The sequence below is a fragment of the Eptatretus burgeri genome, chromosome 5 (assembly GCF_056783735.1).
Source record: "Eptatretus burgeri isolate ZD-2024b chromosome 5, Ebu_testis_v1, whole genome shotgun sequence".
NCBI lineage: Eukaryota > Metazoa > Chordata > Myxini > Myxiniformes > Myxinidae > Eptatretus > Eptatretus burgeri.
Window position 1 is genome coordinate 16,165,052 of NC_140965.1, and position 20,422 is coordinate 16,185,473.

At 43.4% G+C, this 20,422-nt stretch overlaps 1 protein-coding gene across 1 annotated transcript in view; it reads right to left on the minus strand.

Annotated features, from left to right (window-relative positions):
* LOC147025926 (uncharacterized) overlaps positions 1 to 20,422 on the minus strand; it is a 168,921-nt gene that overhangs the window by 6,852 nt on the left and 141,647 nt on the right. The window contains exons 51-56 of the mRNA XM_085883558.1: positions 9,296 to 9,537; positions 8,730 to 8,913; positions 7,949 to 8,126; positions 7,558 to 7,730; positions 3,928 to 4,003; positions 2,361 to 2,476 (exon numbers count right to left, since the gene is read on the minus strand). Coding sequence (XP_085739684.1) covers positions 2,361 to 2,476; positions 3,928 to 4,003; positions 7,558 to 7,730; positions 7,949 to 8,126; positions 8,730 to 8,913; positions 9,296 to 9,537 — 969 coding nt within the window. The remainder of the gene's footprint in view (positions 1 to 2,360; positions 2,477 to 3,927; positions 4,004 to 7,557; positions 7,731 to 7,948; positions 8,127 to 8,729; positions 8,914 to 9,295; positions 9,538 to 20,422) is intronic.

The following is a 20,422-nucleotide window of genomic DNA, read 5'->3' on the forward strand; positions in this document are numbered from 1 at the left end:
CTTTTTCGGACTTGAAGACGAGCCCTTTTGAATCATCACGTGTGAGGTGACACAAAAGCACTGATATATCAGTGTCCTTGCCAATCACATACATTAAACCTTGTCTTGCGCAATCTTCTACTGCTGTCTGTAATATCAAAATATCAGCATCGCCACCAGCTTGTATGGTCTTTATACTACCGGTGCGCGGGATATCACTTGGTAGGTTGATGAACTTTTGCTTGTTGTCTGCATTTGCGAGGAAATTGCCTTTTTTTCATGTTCAACGGCATTCCCAAAACAAATGCCAATGGTTCGGACCAACTGCCCCTTCGTATCTCCCCAGATGTGCTGCATCCTTGGTATAGCCCCCTGCAACGTAACCATCAAATATCACTTCGAACCATTTCAGGTAGTTTATGTAGATGTGATAAATGGCGTTGAAAGTCGAATCCCTCTTCCATGGTAGCCTATGAAGAACTGTTTAGTAGTGATAGCATTGGTTCTGTTAGGAATGGTCGAACGGCGTCCGCCAGTTGCGGCTTGTTAGCCTCTCTCAGAAGTCCCTCTTCATCAAAAAGTGCTGTAAGGTGACTGGACAATTCATATTTCAAAATGTCACTGGGATTCTCCAGATTATGACAAGCAATGGTGATTCTCTGGAATAAAGCTGTGGACCTACCACAATTGGTTCGCTTTCGAGGAGCAATGCAGTCTTGCATCCCATCATGACTGCCTGGTCCTTCTTTCTGAAGGAGAACTCAAATGCATCTTCCCAGATCATTTTCTGTATTATGGCATTGCCAATCTCGATGGCTTGGTTCACAGAAGAGTCTGCTGCTACGCCGGTAGCTGTATTGTAGAGTGATTCACCATACTCAAAGGATCTTTGTGCTTGGAGAAATGACAAAATCGTTAGCATGTCTTTTTGATCATGCACATGCTGCTTCCTCATGCATATCCACCAACCACATGCTGCTCACTGCTTTTGTGCTGCTGATTGGTCAATTCCTACATGGCACTATTGACTTCTGCACATGCAGGCATAAACAATAACCATCTTGTGTGTTGCTTCTCTTCCATGCCATGTCTGCGAGTAAGCCCACCAATCATTTTCATGGTCCTAATCAGCGTTTGTTTAACGGTCAAATCTGGAAACAATCCTGCTCAAAAACGTAGAGTAACCCATCATACAGATCCATTGCCCTCTGAAGATCTGGATGTAATGTGCACTCTGATGCACTGTTGGCTGATTTCTCAGGGTCTACTGGACTTGGGGTACCATCAGTTGACATCAATCTGATCTGATCTCACGGTCTGTTTGTTATTCGTCGACATTTTCGTCGGTTGTATCAGGATGGGTGGGCGTTTCAGTCCCTGGGAATGATATGCTATAAGCTTCTGACAGCATGATAGCTTCCAGAGCTGCATCAATAAGGTCTTGCACCCTCTACCCTCTCCATGCTCTGTCCCCCACCCAAGTATCTTCAGGATGCACGCGGTCCACCAGAAACCCCATCCTCGTGAAACTCCTTCAATCCAGAACTACTGTTCACCTCCACTCATTTATTCCTCTCTCTTTCAGCCTGTGGAACCACCTTCCACACTCTCTTCAATCTCATTCTTCTCTCCAGGTCTTCAAGATGGCTGTTCACCACCATCTCAGATTATCCCCCATCCAAAATCATGATATTTTCTACACCTGGTAAACCACCCCCACCCTCCCAAAATTTTGCCTATGTATCCATTTTGTCCATCAGTAAAAATCCATGATTATGATTCACCAACACATGTAAATACACACACAGGAGCATAGAAACAACAGTAATACTCTATTTCTATTTAGCGTCTGTCAAAACTCGTTCTTATTTTAGCGCCACCTGGAAATGAATTATATTATATTAAGTCCAGGTACATGCATGGCCAGACCACTGGATATAAAATATATGTATATATGTATTCTACATAAAACCTATCCGCCCCGAAGAGGGTTACCTGGTGATCCCACAGCGAACTCCTCAGCAGCCCCACCATCTTGGATTTATCGAATTAGACTAATATCTCCTGATCTGATTTTGTCTGATTTTAAGTATGTATGTTGTTACGAGGGGTGTACTGAAGCACATGCAAAAGAGAGCATTTCTGTTAAATTTACTGCTCGAAAGGCAATGCGCAACACAAGACAACCCGGGAGGTATCAAGAAGAAAGGAAGTTCAGTTTGACATGAAAAAGTTCCGTTTATTTTATATTCAACCCTGTTTCGAAGGACTCTTACATTCCCACTTGTGTACAACACACAGCTACATGCAGGAATAGTATGGTGTGGCTTTAACTTTATGGTGATTGCATGGACAGCTGAAGCTGTTTGATGGATCCTCACACTTGCAGTCGTTCGTGCAGAAATCTGGGTACTTTGGACTGAGCGAGAACATCCCGTCCTTACAGTAACAGCCTTCGTGAGACATTTGTGTCCTCAAACTGTGCAGTGACCACAAGCTGGAGGGGAAAACGGCATGGAGAGACATGTATGAATAAAGCATGTATGAATCATGGATGAAAAATGGATCACGACATGATTACAGAAGGGAATTGCAACCCATCACTTCAAGAGAAACGATGAGCTCGAATCATGAGTAACAAGCTCGAATGAGCTAAGATCCTCGTCCTCTTAATGATGACGTCATAAAAACAAATATAACGTCATTGTGATGTATCAGCTTAGCGATAAATTATAATCTGTGCTAATGCCCGGCTTGATTCCCGCAAACAAAATTCAAACAGCTTGCCTAGTTTCGGAGATAATGGTATAGGCGATTTCCATTAGCGGCGATATGATGATGTCAACTTTTTTTCTGGGAAGAATTTCCAAAATCGGAGATGGTTACTGTCTGCGCAGGGAATTTTTACATATATATATATATATATATATATATATATATATATATATATATATATATATATATATATATATATATATATATATGTATATATATATATGCCAAGTTTCAGGAAGTTTTGATGAAAACTGAAGGCTGTGAAATAAACTAGTTTCAGAGATAATGGTATAGGCGATTTCCATTAGCGGCGATATTATGACATCAACTTTTTTCTAGGAAGAATTTCCAAAATCGGAGATGGTTACTGCCTGCGCGTGGGCTTTCTGCATATACATGGCAAGTTTCACGAAGATCCAATGAAAACTCTGGGTTGTGAAACAAAAAAATGTCAAAAATAGGAATGACGTCATAAAAATTGATATGACGTCATAGTGATGTATCATATGTGTGGTAATTCATCTCTGCTAATGCCTTGTTCGATTCCCGCAAACAGAATTCAAAAAGCTTACCTCGTTTGAGATAATTTTTTAGGCGATTTCCATTAGCGGAGATATTTTGACGTCATAACTTTTTTTCTCAGAGGAATTTTCAAAATCGGAGATGGTTACTGTCTGCGCAGGGTATTTTAACATATATATGCCAAGTTTCAGGAAGTTTCGATAAAAACTGTAGGCTGTGAAACAAATGAAACAAAAAACAAAGATGTCAAAAAAATAGGAATGACGTCATAAAAATTGATATGACGTCATAGTGATGTATCATATGTGCGCTAATTCATCTCTGCTAATGCCCTGTTCGATTCCCGCAAACATAATTCAAAAAGCTTTCCTAGTTTCGGAGATAAATTTTTAGGCGATTTCCATTAGCGGAGATATTTTGACGTCATAACTTTTTTTCTAGGAAGAATTTTCAAAATCGGAGATGGTTACTGTCTGCGCAGGGTATTTTTACATATATATGCCAAGTTTCAGGAAGTTTCGGGAAAACTGTAGGCTGTGAAACAAAAAAGTCCACAAGAACAAAAACGTGAGGAAGACTTAGAGATCCTCCACGAGGATCTAAAAATAGAGTTCAGAAAGTCCACAACATGGAGCTGCAAGTGATGTGTACCTGCTGTTGTTACTTTTGCAATACTGTGGTTCGTATGCACAGGGGAGATAAACCATGTCTGAAGGGCAGTCGTAATCTGAAAAACAATGACATGGGATCAGAATATAACCAGGGTGGTTCCAGGTTGATATGGACTTTTTTTTGTTGTAGAACATGTAAAAAATAATAGTTCAATGCTAAAATTTTGTGCAATGATATTGTGTACCCTGATCAACAGATGCATCAATGCACGACCTGTGTCGGTGTAGTAGGGGGAGTACTACTACTACTACTCCACCGACTACTAATCCACATGCTCAGATAAGGAGCGTATAGCGACCCCCCCTCTCCCCCCCCACTTGTGAAGATGGAGGGTGGGAGAGGAGGCTGATCCTTTTGCACTTTGTTCCTTTGGGACAGGGGGAACGTGAGGTTAGAGCAGGAATTTGGAATTTTTTTGGACCATGGGTGTCAGGGATCGCTCGCCTACTCTTCTTGAAGGACACCGTGGGATCTTTAACATCCACCAACTAACGTAGGCAGACGGGACGCCCCTCTTAACGTCCATCCGAGGGCCGGCACACACATTGATGAATCACTCTGCCTGTGAAACACCGGGATGGCAGTTTGTGGCTGGGTCGGGATTCAAACCCAGGCGAGACAGCTTAGAGGCAAGCGTGCGTACTTCTACACAATCCAGTTTGCCTATTCGTGGAATGTTGTGCGAAATGTGGGACGTTCCATCAATATCCATGCATTTTTTTTTCATTTTGTAGAATAAAAAGTCAACCTTGAACTACCCTCGGAGATATATTTCTCACAACATTGCCCTATGTAATGGTTGGAAGTGGTAAAGTGCCTGACAAGCTGAGATTGCTTCACACAGACAAGATCATACACTCTTCCTTATCCCTGCCACAAAATACATTCCATAAACCCCACACCCACCTCTTCCCCTCCTGCTTCCTATGCCCACATTTCACGCATTCATTAGGTCTCCAGGTATATGGAACAATAATTATCAATGGAGAAACTCCTGTACTGGTCAATGATACACCTCCAACTGTGATTGAGGATGCCAGATCGTACCTGGAACCAGCAAGTGCCATCTGCCACATGGACACATTGTCTTTCATCTTTCCAAGCACAACCAGGAAGAATCACCATTGTTTTCAGCAGCCCAGAGTTCGAGGAATATGACTATTGAAGTTCTTGGACCTGGAGTTGTACCAACCAGCATATAAGCCAAAAGGCTTCAAAATCATGAAGAGGATGGAACAGCGATGTGTTGCCCTGATGGGAAACTAATCGGTAGCTTCGCTTTTCATCTGCTTGGTGACAGCATTTGACTTTGCCATGCTTGCACTGATAGAAGCCCTTCTGCATTTACAGTCATGATGTCATCAAGATAGCATCATCACAGCTTTTGTCCAGGTAAGAGAACATTAATAATTGTATTCGTAGAACTCCTGACTGCTTAAAACAATGCTGATGCCTCCTGGTTGTGATTGGTGCGGCGAAATAAACTGTGTCCATGTGGCAGATGGCACTAGTTGGTTCCAGATACGATCTGGCATCCTCGCCAATCACAGTAAGAGGTGTATCATTTACCAATATAATGTATGTATAAACAATGGCCTGCAAAAGATTTCACCCCCAACCACGAATGCCACATTTAGATGAATTACGAATGATGTATGGACAATTTTTCCAAATGAACTCTTTTATTCATAACTGAAGAGATCAAACTAAACACTGTTATAGTTGGAGGAGGTTACATGTTAGAAATACCTGCAAAAAAAACATGAACAAATCACAATTCACTGGTTGTAAAAGTATTCAGCCCTTTATGTTGGTGGAAGCACCTTTTTCAGCAATGACTGCTGTGAATCTTTGTTGGTCGGTCTCTACCACCTTTTTACAGTGAGATGGTGAAATCCTTGCCCATTCTTCATGTGAAAATTGCTCTAGTTCTGCAAAGTTTGATGGGGGTCGTTGATGGACTGCAATCTTCAAATCTCATCATAAATGTTCAATTGGGTTCTCGTCAGGACTGTGACAGGGCCACTCAAGAATATTTATTATTAACTTCTTATTCAGCCACTCCAGTGTGGCTTTATTTTTGGGTTCGGATCAATGTCCTGCTGAAATGTGGATCTCCTACCCAGTTTCAGATTCATGGTTGATTCAAGCAGGTTTTCATCAATGGTTCTCCGGTACTTTTCACCATCCGTTGTCCCTTCTATCCTGACGAGCTTACCAGTCCCTGCTGATGAAAGCATCTCCATAACATGATGCTGCTACCACCATGCTCGACAGTAGGGATGGTGTTGACGAGGTGATGGGCAGTGTTAGACTTGCGCCAGACATAACGCTTTGAATTTAGACCAAAAAGTTGAATTTTTATCTCGTCAGATCACAAAACCTTTCTACACATGCCTGCACTATCATTAAGATGCTTTTTCACAAACTCCATGCAAGATTTTAGATGTGTCATTTTCAGTAATGGCCTCTTTCTTGCCACCTGTCCATAAAGGTCAGTTTTGTAAACAGAACAGGATATTGTTGATTGATGAACACTGACCCCCATCTCAGACATAGAGCGTTGCAGATCTTTCAAAGTCATTGTTGGATTTACAGTGACATCCCGAACCAGTTTCCTGCTTGCCCGGCTGCTGAGTTTGGAAGGGCAACCTGATCTGGGCAGAGTCTCAGCTGTATGATACATCTTCCACTTCTTAATGATGGATTTCACCGTACTCAAAGGGATTTTTTTTGTATACCAAGTCGAGGCTCATGTAAGAGATAATACACAGAGACATATAACAAGGCAGGAGACAAGAGGGATGGGAGAGAAAAGCACAAAATAGTGGGGAACAAAGACAATAGGATATCTGTGGTAGGGAGAGGGATGGGGCAGAGTACACGGGGTAAACAAGATGATACTATAGGGACTTTCAGGAAGGATAACGAGTGACTTTGAAATCTTCTTATAACCCTCTCCTGAAAGGTGCTTCTCCACCACTTTATGTCTGACTTCTTTGGAAAGCTCCTTGGTATTCATGTTTGCCTTGTTGGTTGACCAAGTGAGTTGTACCTTTAAACTCCTTAGGTAAGCGTAGGAGCTTAATTTTTAAGTTTAACCACTGATTACATACAGGTGAAACCTATTGCACTTATTTTGTAACCTTTTCAACAAATAATTTGCTCCTGAAGTGGTGTTGGTTTAATTAGGCAAAGGGGTTGAATACTTATGTAATTGAGAATTATCTGATTTTTCTCTGTTAATTTAACTTATTCACATTATATCTGCATTTTTTAAAATAAAAGCTTTATCACTTTGGAGTAGTTTGTGAAAACTCTATATATTAACTTTGATTTGAAAGCATCATGAAATAAGCTCAGGTGGCATCAAAATGTGAAAACTTTGGGCAGGGGGGGGGCGGGGGGGGTGAATACTTTTGCCAGCTATTGTATAATATAATGATGGAGAATTAAAAATTTGGTAATGAACAGTTCTAGTGATTCTCAGCTTTTGAGATAGGATTTTTGTTTCACTTTCATCGGAAATCCTGAATTAGCTTCAACTTCCTTCAAGTAACTGTCCCAAGAAATCTACGTTTCTCAGCGAACGGTTTAAATCACACTCACTGCAGACTCCATTAGTGAGGCCTCTCCAATCAATGCAAAACCCAAGCATGTTGCAGGTCTCTGCGATCAGCTCCAGGCTAGCGCAGACCGTGTCTCCTCCGTAGCATGCGTCGTACTGACACGACTTGTAGTATATTGAGAAGTCCAACACCTCATGGCACCCGTCGAACACTCTGCACACGTGATCGATATTCTTATTACTTTTTGTTTCAATTTTGCTGATAGAAAACCTTCATTCAATTTCAGAATTTAAAAGAAAGCTTTGTGCCTCGATTAATTTAAATTGTTTCCGACTCACACTTAAACACTGCATTCCGAGTGAAAGGCACTTTAAGCATTCTTCCAATTGATAACGGATATAGCTGATGTCCTGAACTGTGGAAATACTTACGAGCTATAAATTATGTCACAGATTTTACTGGGAGGGCATTCAGTTGTTGGCTGTGGTGGTCGTTCTGCACAGTCGTCAGTCGTGTTGGTGACCCAGTCTGGACCCAGGGCATTGCAGTCAATGACCACCGTTCCATTCCTCAGTAAGCAGTCATCGGTTTTGTTTTGGGTGCAGGTACCTGTAGATTTTGCACACATGTTGCTGAACTGAATTTTACTGCACAGATAAAAGAAGCATATTTTACTTTTTACTCAACCATGATAACAACAGTCATAACATTGCAGCAGTTTGTGACATTGGAAACACTGTTGTGTGGTCAATTCTTCATGTCCCGGGGGAAAATACTGCTCAAGAAGCTTCACTAATTGGGTGACCACAGGACTGCTCAATTTTTTTAATTTTTTTTAATAGGATCTAAGGCTCATTGTGGAGCTGCCACACACACATCTCACATACACAGACATACAGATGAATACATGAGACACAACATAGGACTATTAGATGAGACAAAGCCAGTGAGCTTTGGGGAAGTGCCGTCACTTCCTGGGGCACTCTGGGTACCAGCTCCGCCTTTCTCACCGCACTCAGCGGAGCATTTCCTTCTCCCCATGGATGCTAACCTATTTCAACAAAGCTTTTCCAGTCTGATTTCCACTCAAACTAAAGACAAGGAGCGAACTGATGAAGCAAACTGCACAAAGAGTCATCAATTTCATGCAAAGCACTTTGATTGATTAACAGAGCATGTATCCATGTAGCTGTGACTATTAGCATGACATACCACACTGTCCCTGGGTGTTGTTGTAGAAGTATTTGTGGGGGAGGTATATCTCGAAGAAGACACCATTGAAGAAGACAGTGGCATTCAAGTCAGGAACAACAACTATTATGGTGTCACCAAAGTTCTCAACAAGAAAAAAGCTGTCCTTGTACGGCACACCAACTTCATCATCGTCCACTGTCACCTGTCAAAGGACAAATCCAGGTGGTGGTACTGCCATACATGCAAGTTCATCATGTGAAATCATTATAAATTACTCGAGACTAATGTCGTAGTTGCTTGCATTTATTTTTTTATATAACTACACCATGTCCCTGCCAACCAAAAAGGTCAGTGACTGGAACAGCATTATGTACCCATTAACAAACAAACAGTAATCCTCCTCATCATTATTTTGATCTACATTTTGGTGTATTGGCTGAAAATACTTTCTGACTGACCCCTCTCTCCCTGTAACCACTCTTCTCTACTAATAACTCCTTAGACCTCGCAAGTTCACAACCACAAGGGCAAGTGTCATGCTTGGGCTTACACAGAAAGCACCAGTGATCCATAACAAAACTCACGAGTTTGGTCGTGAGATCGTTCTTGTCCGGAACCGTCACCTTCACCTCCTCAGACTTGTACACCACATTGATGCTACCTGGACAGGATACATCTTGGCCACAGTCGTAGTTGGTTACATACACGGCATAGTCCAGCTCTACGTAACGCTCCTCCACTAGCACGTATGTGCAGTTACCCATGTGGCTGTAGTATGTTCCATCAAATGTGCTATAATGTGGGTCTCCCCAACCCTGGCACAGACCTGAAGAAGGAGGAAAAGTGTTTAAAATCATGATGGCAGAAAATGACTTTTACATTTTTAAAAAAAATCTGTATTGCAATTTAAATGAGAATCCAGGAATTGTTCAGATCTTCTTCTTTTTTTTCTCTCTCTCTCTCTCTCTCTCTCTCTCTCTCTCTCTCTCTCTCTCTCTCTCTCTCTCTCTCTCTCTCTCTCTGGGTCTCTGGGTCTCTGGGTCTCTGGGTCTCTGGGTGTGTGGGTCTCTCGATCTCTGGGTCTCTCGGTCTCTGGGTCTCTCTCTCTCTCTCTCTCTCTGGGTCTCTGGGTCTCTGGGTCTCTGGGTCTCTGGGTCTCTGGGTCTCTGGGTCTCTGGGTCTCTGGGTCTCTGGGTCTCTGGGTCTCTGGGTCTCTCGGTCTCTGGGTCTCTCGGTCTCTGGGTCTCTGGGTCTCTGGGTCTCTGGGTCTCTGGGTCTCTCGGTCTCTGGGTCTCTCGGTCTCTGGGTCTCTCGGTCTCTCGCTCTCTCGGTCTCTCGCTCTCTCGCTCTCTCGCTCTCTCGCTCTCTCGCTCTCTCGCTCTCGCTCTCTCGCTCTCGCTCTCGCTCTCTCTCTCTCTCTCTCTCTGGGTCTCTGGGTCTCTGGGTCTCTGGGTCTCTGGGTCTCTGGGTCTCTGGGTCTCTCGGTCTCTGTCTCTCGGTCTCTCGGTCTCGGTCTCTGGGTCTCTCGGTCTCTCGGTCTCTGGGTCTCTCGGTCTCTGGGTCTCTGGGTCTCTCGGTCTCTCGGTCTCTGGGTCTCTCGGTCTCTGGGTCTCTGGGTCTCTGGGTCTCTGGGTCTCTGGGTCTCTGGGTCTCTCGGTCTCTGGGTCTCTCGGTCTCTGGGTCTCTCGGTCTCTGGGTCTCTCGGTCTCTGGGTCTCTCGGTCTCTGTCTCTCTGTCTCTCGGTCTCTCGGTCTCTGTCTCTCTCTCTCTCTCTCTCTCTCTCTCTCTCTCTCTCTCTCTCTCTCTCTCTCTCTCTCTCTCTCTCTCTCTCTCTCTCTCTCTCTCCCTGCTAGCTGTTGGTGAGTAGAGTAGAGTGTCATGGTGGCTGTGTTGTCTTGGTGAGCTGTGATCTGCCTTGTTTTTTCACCTTTCAATCCCCTTTCGCCTCGTTTTTTTTCACCCCCTTTCCTTTGTTTCCTTCTACGCATTGTTATTTGTACCCCCACCCTCCCCTCTGTGTTAGACCTCACGCTTCGGCCTTCCCTCGCACCGTCGTCACCCCACTCATCTGTCCTTGTTATTTCACGGTTTGCCCTTCGATTCATCTTTTCCCCTCCCCTTCCCCTACCCTTTCCTTCCCCTCCCTTCCCCTCCCCTCCCTTCCCCTCCCCTCCCTCCCTCCCTTCCCCTCCCCTTACCTTCCCCTCCCATTCCCTTCCCTCCCCATCCGCTTCCCTCCCCCTGTTTTCTCTTTGCATACTTTTCCCAGAGATAGAGAGAGAAAGAGCCCACAGCTTCTTTGTGGATTGTGAAGACTTTTAGTTGGCGGCCCATCCCGGCCCTTCAACTGATCGCTTTTTTCTTCCCTATAGCTGTGTTTATTTCCTTTGGAAACCTGTCTCGGCTGGTATTTAATTACTGCACGAGACCAATCACCCCTCCTCCCCCTCCTAAACATGACTTCGTGTTCCCGTTATTCGGCATTTGAAGCATTAACTCGAAAACATGGTGTTATCTGCGTTCCGCCCGACGACGTCAGCGTCGAGGATCTCGTTATCGCTACAGGAAACATAATCGGTACTGACAAAGTTCGTGCAGCCTCGCGAATGAACAAACGTGTGGTAATCTTCGTGTCTGAGACAGAACTGGTTCACGAAATCGTATCGACCGGACTATCAACAGACGACATTTCGTGCTCGTCTCCCCTCTGGTCACACCGGCCCTGAAGGTTATGATCTCGAATGCTCCTCCTTTCCTGAAAAAGCAGACACTGATCTCCGAATGTGGCCTGGTGTTGGCTCAGTGGTTAAGGTGGCGGCTTGGGATCCTAGGATCCTGAGTTCAAGCCCCGTCGGCCGCTGAATTAATACACCAGAGGGTTGACGTCGGCGAGGTCGGCGAGGTCGGCATCCTTCCGAGGTCGGCGAAATGAGTACCAGTTCAAGAGTGTGTACTGGTAGAGGGGCACTGCATCAGCGACACAGTCCCGCTTCAAGAAATGATAGCTACCCCGGCAGCTAAGCTGCCATACGACCACCACCATAGGACTGTGGTTTCTCAAATCACGATGTTACCTTGACGGAGCCAGGACGATCGGACAAAGCATGTGATGTATTTTCGGAGACAAGCTTATGTGGTACTTTCCCCCTCTCACGCTGAAAGAACCTTGAACATCGTTTTAAAACTCAAAATTGATAATCATGATTACCAAGTCTACGTAACCAACGACACCCTGAAGTATTTCGAATGTGGTAATTTCGGACACTTGAAACGATCTTGCCCAAAGGCGACTTCGTCAAACGATGAAACAAACCTCGTCACCAACGATACGTCTTCTTATTCTTATTCTTATTCTTATTCTTATTCTTATTCTTATTCTTATTCTTCTTCTTCTTCTGTGAAGGAAGCGAATCCCGTGTCTGGTAATAAGGCCCAGAGTCCTCCCAGCCCAATAGTCTAAACAGCAAAACGAATGTTTGTGATGGTTTCACCATCGTTTCATCAAGGAAGAGAAAGACTTTACCTGATGGTCGTTTAACCCAGAAGAAGGGAGCATTTACAAATGAGGAATCTGTCGGTAATGTTCCCGCAGTTGTGACTGACATCACTCTACAAGGCCTACCCGTAATGGACCCGGAATGGACCCGGAATGGACCCGGACCCCGGTACCTACGACCAACAAGTTTAACCTACTTGCCGGTGAGGACATTGAAGTCTCCCTGACAGAGACCGCTTTACCTGTTATTGCAGTAAATGAAACTGTTTCACTAGTTAAGATCTCTTCTATCGGAAAGTCCATTGACGGTGATACACAGACCACGAGTGGTGAACCTGCTGTCACTTCGGTAAATGTTAACCCTTGTCAGCGGGAAATAGTGAAACGAATGTTAACCCTGTTACTGCTCCCATTTCATCACGTGGTGAATCCGGAAATGTTAAAATGGATGTTTTACGAGAGACCCCCAAAGTACTGTATACCTCCACGCCGTTGGAGGTCGATAACACCGTTACGGGCGAGGGAAGCGATATCGCTACATCCACTGATGGTGTTTCCGTTTCATCAAATCCTCCGATTATTTCCACTACTTCACCAGGAGATGTTCCCACAATGGAAGAGCACATAGACGTGGTGACCAGTACAGATCCGTGTATCAATACTGACCACAGTATCGATATGCAGGACAGTACAAACTTGTGTGACTCGGAAACTAAAACCGACTCTGACGAATCTGACCTGGAGGAAGCAAACAGGAACAGTCAGGTGGAAACGGTGGAGAAGCTGACCAGTCAATGTCCTACCTCCTCTCAACAAATAAGACTCTTCTTACAAAATACATACAGGAAACGCAATATAAACCTGACGGAATACTTTCCAGATCTACCGTCCTTCCTCGAGTGTGCTCAGGCTATTGTACGTAAGCCTGACTTATTCGGTTTCCACCAGGCACACCGTCACCGCTTAAAAAAATTGATCGCCAAGGCGAAAAGGGATTCTAATCAACTATTCCACTTACTGATCTTATTCTTAGAAGCTATTATTTTCCTCATGGCCAGTTTCAAAATTGGAACAATTTATGATAATGGTGGTGGGAGTCCGCTCTGCAAGATCCAAATTAAACAGTTGGTAGAGGTCAACGGTCTCGACATAGCTTTGTTACAAGAGACCCATGCTGTCCGATCTGTTCAGGCTCAGTGGCAACTATTTATGGACAAGGAATGTTTCTTCAGTAACAACTCCACGTCGAAGGCAGGCATCATGTTTGTCTTAGGGAAACATTTCCATCCGTCCTGCCTTAAATTTACGAGTATTATTGATGGACATCTTGCCTCCGTGACCTTCTCCATCAACCAGGTCAAGTTCACAATTCTCAATGTGTACGCTCCAAGCAAAAATGATGAGCGGATCTCCTTTTTTGCCGAACTGAGAAAAATCCTGCAAACACTGGATTTGCAGACTTGTCTAATCATTGGTGGCGATTTTAATCGTACTGTTAATGCTTCATGTGACCGGAATGGGCCTCAACCCCAACCATGTACCGCAAACCGTTTTGCAAACATCATTGCGAAATATAATCTCCATGATATTTGGCGTGTGCAGCACCCTTCTGATTGGTCTTACACATGGTGTCGTTGTTTAAACAACCACATCTCACTTGCGAGGCTTGATCGCATCTATGTAAATTCTCATTTATTACATGGAGTTTATAAATCCGATATCGTGCCTTCTGGTTTCTCTGACCATTCCCGAGCTCGAGTCTTTATTTAACTATCTAAACCATGTCTTGGGAGCTCCCATTGGAAATTCAATAACAGTTTACTAGAAAACCTCAACTTCATTCAGGCCTTTGAATCCTTCTGGACGGCTCTCCAAGAACAGAAGTTAAGCTGTTCGTTAACCCGCTGATATGGTGGAATTTAGTAAAAACCCCAAATTAAAGGGTTCTGTCAACAGTATCAGTTTTTCTCAACGGCTGACCATGAAGTAAAGAAAATATTACGGTTAGAGATTTTACAACTCCAACGGGTCATCGGACAAAATAATAGTAACATACAAAAAACCTTAACTGAGAAACAGTCCTTATTAAAGGAAATAACCGAGAGGAATGCACGTGGTGCCTTAGTTCGGATGAGGGTGCGACACCTGAATGAGGCAGACGTACCAACCAAGTACTTCTTTTCCTCAGAGAAACGTCTTCCCAGTAAACAGCTTTCTCAGCTGCGATTTGCAGATTCATCCATTACCTTTACACAATCAGAAATCAAACTTTTCGTGAAGGAATACTTTTCGAAAATATATTTAATGGAACAAATAAATCCTGTCGGTGTCGCCTCTATCTCCGTAGGCCTGTCAGTGTTGTGTGAAGATGGGCGTTCCCAACTGGAAAGACCCATCACCTTGGATGAACTTGGCACTGCCCTGCACGGCCTTGCCATTGGGAAAGCACCTGGTTTGGATGGACTTACAACCGAATTTTACAAGAAGTTTTGGCACTTATTGGGTCCAGAACTCATTAACACTCTGAACACAAGCTGCCAGCTTGGAGAGCTACCTCGGAGTTGCCGACGAGCTCTTCTGACCCTCATCCCCAAAAAAGGGAGACATGTTGTGTGTTGAAAATTGGCATCCCATCTCCCTGTTATGTACAGACTATAAGATATTTTCGAAAGCCCTGGCATCGCGACTAACTCCTTATTTATCCTCGTTGTTGAAGGCAGACCAATGTTACTGTGTCCCAAAACGTTCCATCTATGACAACATCTCCCTTGTAAGAGACATTATTGAACTGTGCAAGGAAAACCCGAAAGATTTAGGACTTCTTCTTCTTGATCAGGAGAAAGCCTTTGACCGTGTTAACCATCGGTACCTTTTCGAAGTACTTGAGCGTTTTGGACTTGGTTCAACCTTCATCTCTTATATTAAAATACTATACAATAATATTTATAGTGTGCTTGAGATAAACATTTAACTCGTTGCACCTTTGTCTATTAACAAGGGAATTAGACAAGGTTGCCCTCTTTTCAGGTTGCTTTATGCTCTCTCCATTGAACCCCTACTGGTTTCTTTGCGTTGTAGACTAACAGGGGTTAGTTTGTCCCAGCTTGAACGGCCCATCAAGGTACTGGCATACGCCGATGACGTGTGTATTCTTACAAGATATCAATGACGTTAACATCGTTCGTTATTGTTTATCCTTATTCGAAAAGGCTTCTTCAGCCAAAGTAAATTGGAACAAAACGAGCGCCCTTTGGCTCAGTCCGTTGTGCTACTTGGCGCCAAGACTTCCTGCTCCACTGTCATGGGCCAACGATGGTGTGAAATACCTTGGAGTGTTCTTAGGTAATAATACCACCGAAGTAAAGAATTGGGCTGGTCTGCTGGAGTTTGTTGAGGGTAAACTGCAAAAATGGAAAGGTCTGATCACACAACTGTCATATCGTGGAAGGGTCTTGGTCATCAACACACTGGTGGCCTCCACTTTATAGCACAGGTTCTTCGTGCTGCATCCTCCAGCGATGTTGCTTCAACAGCTCCAGAAGTGCTTCGTGTCCTTTTTCTGGGATGGAAAACACTGGCTGCGACCTGGGGTTCTCAGTTTACCACTGACCGATGGAGGACAAGGCCTGGTCGACATAAAGAGCCGCCTAATGGCTTTTTGGCTCTCGGTTGCTCTTTGCATGCTATACATACGACCCTCTCCACCATGGGTCAACGTCGCTCGTCACCTTTTGCAACAGGCTGGGAGGCTAGGCTATGACCACTCTCTTTTCCTGATGGACCTTTCCAAAATTGACACATCCCTCCTTTCTGGTTTCTCTCAGAGCATGCTAAATGCATGGCAAGCTCTGACAATAACAAGAGCTACACATTCTTGCACGAAACAGATGTTTCTGGAAGAACCTTTGTTCTACAACCCCTTTTTTCCATGATATGCCTGCTGATAGGTGTTTTATTCACCGCTTTACTGACAAGGACGTTAAATCTGTCGAAGATCTTCTCAGCCCAAACGGCAGCTGGATCGGAGCTGATGCATTGGCAAGCCTGGTCGGTGTGCGATCCTCTCGAATCGTGGCACGCTTATTATGTCGTGTGCTTTAGACATACACACAGCTCGCACCTGCTTGGGAGCAAGACCACCAAAGCAATGAACAAAATACACATCGAATACCTTCTCTTTCCACCTTTCCTGAACTCGTATGTGTTTTTTTTCTCTTGTCAGCTCTCTTCCTTGTCCCCCTTTTTAAATAGGCTTCAATGGCATTCCCAAACAAAAAGTCCTTTATTTTGGTTGTGTAAAATTTCTTTCACAATGGCAAATAACACAGCAGAGGGTTCAATGGAGAGACCTCTTACCTTGTTCTCCCCCTTATTTTCCTAACTGGAAAGGTTTTTATCACCCTCTTGTACCGCCATGACATGGCGACCTCCAATGGAGACGAGTACACTGGATCCTTCCTTCTAATCACTTGTTACACTGTTTTTTTTATCTGATTGTCGATGAATGTCCTTTTTGTAAGAAATCTGAAAACCTTTTTCACATCTATGTTGAATGCCAACGGTTGGCACCTTTATTCATCTTACTTCGGAATTGTTTTGTGAGGTTTGGTTTGATTTTTAACACTTGTGTGTTCATCTACGGATTGGATATCCCACACAAAAATTCCAATGCTGTGTTAGCCAATTTCCTTCTTGCTCAGGCAAAGATGGCAGTATACAAGTCAAGGAAAAGACAACTTGATGGTGTTGGAGTAAATGATGAAGATGCTTTGTTTTTGTTCCAAAACCTTGTAATAAGTCGTGTTAAATTGGATTTTGCTTTCTTTTCAGTCACTGGAAGATTACCGCAGTTCGAATCAAAATGGTGTATAAAGGAAGTTATTTGCAAAGTCCGAGAGGAATGTTTATCCTTTTGTGAAATGTTTTGTATATAATCCACCCGATTCATCCTTTCCTTTCTTCAGAAATTGTTTCTTGGTTTTTGGGTTGCCGAAATAGGTGACCCTTATTGTCAGTAATTAACCTCCGCCATCGAAGATCGGAGGTTACTGTTTTCACCCCTTTCTGTTTGTTTGTTTGTTTGTGAACAGTATTACGGAAAAAAACTCCTCAAGGGATTTCGACGAAACTTGGTGGGGGGATTTGGTATGGTCCAAGGATCATGCCATTAGATTTTGGACTTGGTCCAAAATCCAATATGGCTGCTATGGCGGCCATTTTGAGAAAATATTTGAATTTTTTCTTTTTTTGCATTTCTACATGTTTTAAGTGATTTCCAACCCCCCCCACCCCAAAAAAAATTGTTACAGAAAAAAAAAATTTTTGCAACGTTTTTTCAACAAAATTTCGATTTTTTTTTTTATTTTTTTTTTTTGCATTTCTACATGTTATAAGTGATTTCCAACAAAAAACATGCCAAAATTATAATTGCAGCTGATTTTGGAACTTCAGGTGGATATACCCACGTAAAATCAATTTCTGTCTCAAGGAGTGCTCCCCCTCTAGTTCTGTCTGTTGTTTGGATGTTTGTCGTTTGTCATCAGCATAATTGGTAGTAAACGTGGGCCGATTTTTACCAAACTCGGGTGGTAGGTACATCTTGTGACCTCGTGCTTTGGAAATTTTGATGGTTGCTCGGGACGCTTTGGTTCCCTCGCAACAGCTGAAAAACCTTCAAAATCGGTACCGTTCACGCGAAATCAATTCCAAAAGCCATTATCCCACGTAGGCTTACGAAATTTGGCATGCATCATCTACAGGTGATGCTCTACCAAATATATTCCTGTTTTTGTGATATATGGAATAGTTTACCCACAGCGCCCACTACAAATGGGGTATGCCCGAAAATTGGTGAAAATTGAAGGCCCCCTAGCGACCAGGTAAATGCATCGATCTGAATGAAACTTTGCAGGTGCATAGCACGCAGAGAGTGCTACAACTTTGCTTCAGGACATATTGACCGATATTGTTTAGGTCAGGGGTCAAAGGGCAAAAATCGATAATATGCGAGAGCTGGAGTTGCCTTCACGCCAAATGCCACTCTTCCTAGGGTTATGGTCAGATGGTCATGAAAACTCACAATAATCATTTGGAATACATTGTGCACAAACAATCGAGCCAGATTTTCGATTTATATCTTTGTTCACCCACAGCACCCCCACGAACTTTGGGGATTTCCGATATCAAACCGCATTTTCGGTACTTTCATTCAAATTGATACCGAGTAGTTATCAGAAGATGGAACTCGATGAGATTTGGAATGCATCATCTTAAGGTGATTCTCTATCCGCTATATGACCCATTTTTTTCTATATTTTATAGTTTCCAAATGGTAACCCTCTCAACTTGGGTGTCCAAGGGCCATTGAGCATTCCCGCTGAAAATTCAAAGTACACTAGCTCCAAGATGGTTGATCCGAATCGAATGAATCTTTACATGCTTATATACTGTAATGAGTACTACAGCTTTGCTCATTTGCATAGTGACCTATCTGAGTAGGTCAGGGGTCAAAGGTCAATAAGTGCATTTTTCGGGCGAAATTACCATTCAAGGTACCCACCCTTGCTCCAACACGGATTAACCAATACGAATGAAAGTTCATAGGTACATAATACTACAACTTTGCTTCAGGACATATTAACGTATCTTGGCTAAGTCAGGGGTCAAAGGTCAATGAGTGCATTGTTCGGGCAAAATGACCATTCAAAGCCCCCTTGTTCATACACGGGTAACCGATTCAATTGCAATTTCGTAAGTACTTAGTACTAGATTAACTCAGATCAGGGGTCAAAGGTCATCGGATGCTCGGCGACCAATGGCCGCCTACCGGCTTGTCTAGTTTTCTTTCTTTCTCTGAAATGAAAATGTAACTCCCATTTGGGGGCTTTCTTTTCTATTTTTATAATAAACAGATACAAAAGTCTGTCTCTGTCTCTCTCTCTCTCTGTCTCTCTCTCTGTCTCTCTCTCTCTGTCTCTCTCTCTGTCTCTCTCTGTCTCTCTCTCTCTGTCTCTCTCTCTCTCTCTCTGTCTCTCTCTGTCTCTCTCTCTGTCTCTCTCTCTGTCTCTCTCTCTGTCTCTCTCTCTGTCTCTCTGTCTCTGTCTCTCTGTCTCTCTGTCTCTCTCTCTGTCTCTCTCTCTCTATCTGTCTCTCTCTGTCTCTCTCTGTCTCTCTCTCTGTCTCTCTCTGTCTCTCTCTGTCTCTCTCACTCTCTCTGTCTCTGGCTCTCTCTCTCTATCACTCCTTCTCTGGCTCTCTGGCTCTCTCTGGCTCTCTCTCGCTCTCTGTCTGTCTCTGTCTTGCTCTCTCTATGTATCGCTCTCTGTCTCTCTCTGTCTCTCTCACTCTCTCTCTCTCTCTCTCTCTCTCTGGCTGTCTCTCTCCCTCTCTCTCTCTCTCCTTCTCTAGCTCTCTGTCTCTCTCTCTCTCTCTCTCTCTCTCTCACTCTTTCTCTCTCTGTCTCTCTCTCTGTCTCTTCTGTCTGTCTGTCTCTTTCTGTATATGTATATGTATATGTATATATATATATATATATATATATATATATATATATATATATATATATATATATATATATGTCTGTCTGTCTGTCTGTCTCTCTCTTTCTCCTATCTTTCCCTCCCCAGGCAGGGTCAGTATTGCCAAAGCAGCTCCAAGGTAGGAATTACACTGGGTGCTTTGCTTTTGCCTTCCCAGCTGTAGCGGTACTCGGAATGGAAATTTCTAATTTGTTTAGGGTGCTGGCAACCACTCACCTACTCTCGGTGCACTACCTCTGCATCATCCTGTCGGACAACTAGCTGAAGACCACATTGTAATTTTTTGCTCTGAGCCTTAACAGGAAAATATCATCTCAAAATTAAAGTTTATTATTCTTTATGTTGAAAGCCAAAAAGTCAAATATAAATTAAAAAAAAATAGGACCATGCTTCCTGAAGATCACCTGGATCAGGAGCAACAGTCACTTAAATGCCCCCACAGACCTTCTTAGATGAGTTTTTTAATACCATGAAAAACTTCAATACATCATGGGTGATGAAGGTTGTGGTCAAATTTCATTGAAATTGTGTGTGTAGTTTCAGAGTCGAGAGCAAATACCTATTTTGGGGTGCTCAGATACCCTGAGACCCTGATTCTTTTTTTTAATGCTGTGAACAAAGTTTGGTCCATCATGGGTGATGAAGGTTTGAAGGTTGTGATCAAGTTTCAGGAAAAT